This window comes from Diuraphis noxia, unplaced genomic scaffold (assembly GCF_037042655.1).
Source record: "Diuraphis noxia isolate RWA-SAM2 unplaced genomic scaffold, SU_Dnox_SAM2 contig0001, whole genome shotgun sequence".
Taxonomy (NCBI): domain Eukaryota; kingdom Metazoa; phylum Arthropoda; class Insecta; order Hemiptera; family Aphididae; genus Diuraphis; species Diuraphis noxia.
This window is the reverse complement of record NW_028301711.1, coordinates 42,459,630-42,467,107: the sequence shown is the minus strand read 5'-3', so window position 1 is coordinate 42,467,107 and position 7,478 is coordinate 42,459,630. Positions and strand designations below refer to the sequence as shown.

The following is a 7,478-nucleotide window of genomic DNA, read 5'->3' as shown; positions in this document are numbered from 1 at the left end:
TGTTCGAACATTTAAAACTTTGAAATATAATTCATTATTCATGATATTTATATAAATTGATGATTAATGGTTATACACTTATATACTTTATATCGGCATTCTGGTAAGTGGTTGTGATTTATGTAGTTATAGCCACTAGCGCACCTTAGTATTTTGAGAGCTCATGTAGTTAAAAAAGATGGCCACTTTCTCAACTATTCTTTTTTAATTAAATGAAAAATTCTCACTGAACTCCACAATTATATTAATTTCTCAATTATACTCTCTTAATAATCACTGTAGTCTATGGTACCTAATTAATATTATTATTGTCTATATTATAAATTTATAAACTTCTCTGTGATAATTAACACCAATCCCCCTGGAGAACACATGCAGTTTTAGTTCTTGCTAAGCGCTAACTTGTCTAGGCATCACCAGCTGGTTATTGCCTATATAACTATTTTAGTACAATTGCAGGTCTGCAGTTATATCATCGTATCCACAGATCTTATATTCTAATAACACATAACACTAATGTATTTAGTTCATTTAAAAGAGTTGTTATTTTTCCATAGATAATTTTAAATATGAATCAAATTTGTATAGTTATTGGTCATGCATTTTACAATATGGTTGTATGTAGGGCCGTCGAGGGCCTATTATATATGCAGGTATATGAGTATCAGAGACAATGGTGTAGCCAGGGCCCAGGATTATGAAATAGGATGTTAAGTATAAATTAAACTAAGTTTTGTGTGGTTTTTGTATATAAATACTCAATACATTTATTAGGAGAAAGTATGCCAGTGGGAATCGAACATCCAAAAATATCTGTGTAAATTATCTCATAATAACCTATTTGGTTATTTGAAACACAATTAATTAATTATGAATTACTAACAATTAATGTCTACCATTATAGCCAATAGATGTGCAGTACCTACATAAAACAATAAATACACCGTAGCGACAGCTATGATGTAGCAAAATATAAAGGTAAGTGCCTAAAATATATAAGTACAAAGTTGTAATTTTCAGGTGTATAAAATCATAAATTTAATATGTATTATAATAAGTAACTATATATTGTATAATCTTATCTTAACTTTAAGATTGGCATATCAGTAACAGACTACATTATATACGGGTTACAGGTAGGTACTTAGTTTTTTTGTTTTACTATAACAAGTTTCAGTAGTTTCGTAATTTGTATTCAAATATAGGTAATATGTAATAATATCGTTTGTATATAGACAAGATGATCAGGTGGCGTGATTTTTGTTTAATTAGGATTAAGGTCAATTTATTATAACCTAACCTAGTATTTATATAAGTAATAAGTTGAAGTTATTGATAAAGAATAAAAGAAAACAGTATTGACATTTGACATTTAAGTAGTAAGTACCTATCTATCGTTAGCCATAGGTATTAAATGTAACGAACAAAGTCATAGTGTATACAGGGTGTTTCTTTTATCAAAGAACTATAATTATTTCATAATTATTAAATTAAATACTTATAAACGTTTTTTAATTCAGTTGTGTATGACAATAATGATTTATTTTTTATTTTAAATATTTCAAAGCAGAATAATAAGACTTTTATTCGGAGAATTTCGATTTATAAAAATCAAATTTCGGACGAGTAGTTAATAATTAATTGGAGTAGGTATTTTGGACGACTTGTTCTTAAGCTTATACATACTATATTAACCATTAGTACCTATAATAGGTATATTAACCATTGCCCATTGGTACATTGGGCCACATAAGCCATTACTCATTAGGACATAAGGCATTTTAAGTATTTAGGTACCTATTGGGTTCTATTAAGTTTAGATTAACGGATTCTCCGGTATTACGAAAATGTAGCTCTAGTACTCTACTATTTCACTCGTCTAAACTTTAAATACCTACTCCAATTAATTATTAACTACTCGTCCGAAATTTGATTTTTATAAATCGAAATTCTCCGAATAAAAGACGAGTGGAATAGTTGAGTACTAGAGCTACATTTTCGTAATACCGGAGAATCCGTTAATCTAAACTTAATAGAAGTCAGTAGGTACCCGTACCTAAATACTTAAAATGCCTTATGTCCTAATGAGTAATGGCTTATGTGGTCCAATGGGCAATGGTTAATATACCTATTATAGGCACTAATGGTTAATATAGTATGTATAAGCTTAAGAACAAGTCGTCCAAAATTCGATTTTTTTACGTCAATGAGGATATCCAAAAATAAAATTATATTTAAAAATAAGAAATTAAAAATTAAAAAATACCTATGTATGTTAACATTTAAAAACTTAAAAATTATTACGATAAAAATTGTAAAATTTATTTTTATTTTCAAAAGTATTGTAAAAATGACTTACTATAGAATACGAGTTATTCTAGTTAGTCATTTTTTTAGTTCAGGGGTCGGGAACCTTTTCGTAGAAAAGAGCCATTTTTTCAAAAAAATACAAAACTATGATATCCTGCAGGAGCCACACTGGAGTTTTGAACAACCTTTTTTTAGTAGGCAATAAAAACATAATAATACGTCTTAAATTTAGAAAATATGGAAAACTTATATTTAAATTATTATTATTATTGTTTATACAAATATAATATTATTTAGTATAATATAATTTATATTTTACAGATATCGATATATTGATAATTATCCAAAGAGCCGCAGGTTGCTATAGTTAAAGAGCCACATGCGGCTCCGGAGCCGCAGGTTCCCGACCCCTGTTCTAGTTGCTTATTTTCAATATATTTATTTAAATTAAATGCATGATTAAAATGACTATCGTTTGTCTATACCTGCAGCTTAGTAAAGGGGATTTTAACGCTGTATGTCTGTTATAGTCTATTGACTACCGACCGATTGTCAATATTGATTATAAACCATAATATTATAGACGTGAGCATAATATAATAACTCTTAAAGTTATTGTCTTTAAATATAGTTATATCGGCTACATGGACATCGGTATTCGGTATGTATAATATTTCTTAAAAAAAAAAAATAATACCAATCCTTTGTTTAAGAGTACATAACAGTGGTATTTGTTGTCTCCGTCTTACCAGTGCGTAATATAGCAAATTTACGCTCAGCAGAACACTTGTAGCTCCTTTATTTTAAAAATTACAGTGAATCGACCTATTATTAAACTTGATGGTAAGAATATTATAATGTATGTGTTTGTACGTTGGTTTTTTACGATAATTCAATTTTTAAGTGAGTTATGGGCATATAATATACAGTACATTAAAAACGCTCATAACTCACTTAAAAATTGAATTATCGTAAAAAACCAACGCACAAACACAGATGATAATGTTCTTACCATCAAGTTCAATAAAAACAAATACCACTGTTACGTACTCTTAATAAAGTAAAGTAGTAAAGTTGTAAGTAGTAACTAAACCTATAAGGGCCGTTCTTACAATGTCCGGTTAAGTGTCGGTTAAGACAAACCGGTAGAATTCTATCGGTTAACTCATGATAAATTCTTCCGGTTAGTGTTATCAGGCACTAACCGAGCATTGTAAGAATGGCCCTAAAACAGTAAACACTGTACAAAGCATCATGCATCGCACAATGTGTAAATAATCTAAAGAAAGTGTTAAAACAGAATTCAATATTTTGATGGTAATTAATTATTGTCATTCGTGATAATACTTTTGTCCGAACTGTTCACTCTGTATACGAAATACTTGACACGAAAACGCACGAGATAACGAGAACATTGTAATTTGTAGGTACCTATTTAATATTTATTATCAATTTATTATCATAATACTTGTTGCCTATTGGTGGCTGTTCAGCGACAGTTGTGCACGTCTTGTGCAGCGCTCACTGCTCAGTACTTAATACTTAATATTATTCGTTTATTTACGCTCGGTAGCCGGCTAGAGGTTATCTGTCATTATTTTATTGAATTCGTTTAAACCTGGACCAAATGTTGATTACCATTTTATGATACGTTAATTTAATAGTTTTCGTATTATAAAGACTTTACTATTAAACGCGTAATTGGTTTATTAGATAATTTACTTGATTAGTGAGTATCTAATTGATGCTAATTATTGTGACAAGTGGCTATCGGATAACAACCAAGTTTATGTTGTGGTTTTGATTGTAGCGTTACGATGGCAGATCCAGCTGTGGTACAGGCAAAGAAGGCAAAGATTGAAGAAGTGAAAATTAAAGACGGCTCCATTGGTTATGATATTGATGGATATTTTGAAGAATTCAGACCTGATAAAGTTAGCCGTTGTACTTGGACAAAAGATTCATGCGCTAAAGATTCGCCTCATATTCACCATGAAAATGTGTAAGTAAAATATTATTTATAGTTTAATGCACTTATAAGTTTTTATTAATTTTTAGAAACAATAAAAATGGTATTTTACCAAACATATTGCACGCCATTGGAAATACACCTTTGGTGAAGTTGAATCGAATACCTCAAGCAGAAGGCATTGAATGCGAGATTTGTAAGTATTTATAAATGTAACTTTTGACTTACATAATTTTTTTTTAATTATATTAATTGCCGTTGAAGTGGCTAAATGCGAATTTTTGAATCCGGGTGGTAGTACTAAAGATAGAATTGGATGGAAAATGGTTGAAGATGCTGAACGTCAAGGATTGCTAAAACCTGGAATTACAATAATTGAACCATCTTCGGGAAACACGGGTATTTGATTATTTAGTAATTTTAAGTTTTATTTTATCTATGTATGCACTTTATAATATTTTATTATAGGAATTGGGTTAGCCATGGCTGCTTCTGTCAAGGGATATGGTTGCATGGTAGTAATGCCAATGAAAATGTCTCGTGAAAAGGTAGATGCTCTACGATTGCTAGGTGCAAAAATTGTACGCACACCTACATCAGCTGCTTTTAATGAATTGGATGGTTTGATACGTGTAGCACATAAGTTACATTTGGAAGATCCTGAAAACACCATAATACTTGATCAGGTAAAAAAAATTGTCAACTGTTTTGATAACCAACTAATGACTGTTTTTGTTTTGTAGTATCGTAACAAATATAATCCTCTTGCACATTTTGATGGGACTGGTCAAGAAATATTGGAACAGACTAACTATAAAGTAGATGCAGTAGTGGCTGGTACTGGTACAGGTGGCACAATCACAGGCATTGGTAGGAAATTGAAGCAAGCACTTGGAGATAAATGTCGCTTAATAGCAGCTGATCCTTATGGTAGCATCTTATCATTGCCTGAAAGTCTTAATGAGACAGATATACAAATATATGATGTAGAAGGCATTGGTTATGATTTTGTGCCAACAGTGTTAGGTAATAATTATTAACTATTAAACAATGACTAATATATAATATTAGCATAGGTTTGTCACACATTTTTGTGCAGTAAATTCTTATATTAAATAAATTTTATAAATTTTATAAATAGCTTAATAGTTATACAAAGTAAATTTACTATTTAACTCTTAAAATATTGCATAAATAATTCTTCTCAAAATTATTCCTCTTTTTAAATTTTTTTTTATATAATTAAAAAAAATGTATACCTACATGTAAAATGTGAAAATATAATTTTTACGTTTAACTTCTTTTTATAATCAGTTAGCACTGCTGAGTGCCTGTCTTTAAATTTTAACCTCTTTTCAATAACCGTTAATAGCAAAATAATATTAATAATAAATTTACTCACTATACTTATTGTACTGTATGGATTGTAAATCATTTTAATAATGAAAAAAAAAAACTTGATTAAAATAAAACTCGCATAAAGTAGTATACATATGTAGGTCACAATATAAGTGAATACTTAAATAAATTTTTAACTTTGATTGGAATGAAAATAATAAAATCAAATTAAACTGAATGGTTGTTAACTTTCAAATAATGTGAACATTCAATAGTAGATAATAATTATCTAGAAAAAATATATCAAAATCAAAATAGACCATTATTTATGACTCAAATAGAGTATTTTAATTCAAACAATATGTCCCAATGATTACTTCAATTTGCATTCTGAAAAAATATTTTAATTTTTCATAACATGTATGAGAGATAAAAGGCATATTTTTATAGTTGTATTCAGTTAGTGAAATATTTCAATTAAAAATGTAAAAATGTGTTAAACACAAATAGTCTGCTATTTTCTATGATGCATTCATTTCAATAATTATTAATCCTGAAATTTATGAATTATATAAATAATATTTATCTAAATATTTCTTAAGATGTAGGGTTTAAAAGAAGTTTTAAATTATTTCAATAGTAAATAGCAGTACAATAATCACTCACTTAAATTAAGTTGGTTCTAGTTATAATTTTGTTACATAATTCATTTAAATATAATATCATATTTTTTAATCGATTATTTAAAATAGACTTGAGTAAATATTACTTATTACTTATTTATTATTACCATTGATTATGATTAATTATCTGTTTATACTATAATCAATTTTACTATTAACAATTTACATAATAGCATTGCATTAATTGATAATAATATGTACCTCTTTCAAGAGTCTGGACAGATGTCAGATACAGAATACAAATTAAATAATGGTTTTAATAATTTTCATAATAATGTAATTGGGTTCCAACAAATAAACATTTATTAGTAATTATAGTAAACCATGACATAGATTATAGAGTATAGAGTTAAACCATGTTTGTTCTTTAAGGATACTATGGTATGCCTGTGTATATTCGATGTCAGTCTGTTTCATACTATTTTCTATTACAGATAGATCAGTTGTTGATGAATGGATTAAGACTGATGATAAACACTCTTTCCCCATGGCTAGGAGATTGGCACGTGAAGAAGGATTATTGTGTGGTAAATATAATAAAAAAGTCCTAATAAATACAATAATGTTGAATTAATCGCATGATAATTTATGATAAAGGTGGAAGCAGTGGTTCAGCAATGTATGTTGCTCTTCAAGTGGCCAAGACTATGAAAAAAGGTCAAAGACTAGTTGTAATATTGCCTGATGGTATACGAAATTATATGTCCAAATTTGTTCAAGATGAATGGATGCGTGTAAAAGGACATAACCTTGTTGAAGATGAACAGCAATTGCCAAAGAAAAATTAATAAGAACATAGGTACTTTCTTCATTACATAATTTGTATTGTTTTTTAATACAATCAAATCAGAAAGGATCTGTCAAATTTTATATTTTATGTAATTAAGTTATACACTGATGACATGAAATACAGTATTTGTAATTTTTATAGTTTTTCTTATTTATAATGATATTTTAACTATTAAAAAAAATTAATAAATGCGTTTTAAAATATCAACTATGACCTTTAAAATAAAATTGGGTATAAATAATTATAAATAAAATAAAATATAATTTTTCTCATTTAAAAAAAAATGTATAAATATACGGTATGTATACATTAATTGTTCTAACGGTATCTACTCGTAATACCATTTATTTTGATTACATTGATAAAATGCAATTACTCTAATTTCATT

At 28.0% G+C, this 7,478-nt stretch overlaps 1 protein-coding gene across 2 annotated transcripts; it reads left to right on the top strand.

Annotated features, from left to right (window-relative positions):
- Nucleotides 1–3,595: 3,595 nt before the first annotated feature.
- Cbs (Cystathionine beta-synthase) lies at nucleotides 3,596–7,226 on the top strand. Of its 2 annotated transcripts, none has more exons than XM_089217165.1 (8): nucleotides 3,596–3,733; nucleotides 4,121–4,312; nucleotides 4,369–4,475; nucleotides 4,544–4,678; nucleotides 4,748–4,965; nucleotides 5,023–5,305; nucleotides 6,735–6,827; nucleotides 6,898–7,226. In XM_089217165.1, the coding sequence occupies exons 2-8, from the start codon at nucleotides 4,128–4,130 to the stop codon at nucleotides 7,086–7,088; spliced, it is 1,212 nt and encodes a 403-aa protein (XP_089073291.1). In that variant the 5' UTR covers nucleotides 3,596–3,733; nucleotides 4,121–4,127; the 3' UTR covers nucleotides 7,089–7,226. The 2 variants fall into 2 exon arrangements, with proteins under 2 accessions (XP_089073291.1, XP_015372691.1); XM_015517205.2 differs by lacking the exon at nucleotides 3,596–3,733 and adding an exon at nucleotides 3,793–4,039.
- The last annotated feature ends 252 nt before the right edge of the window (nucleotides 7,227–7,478 follow it).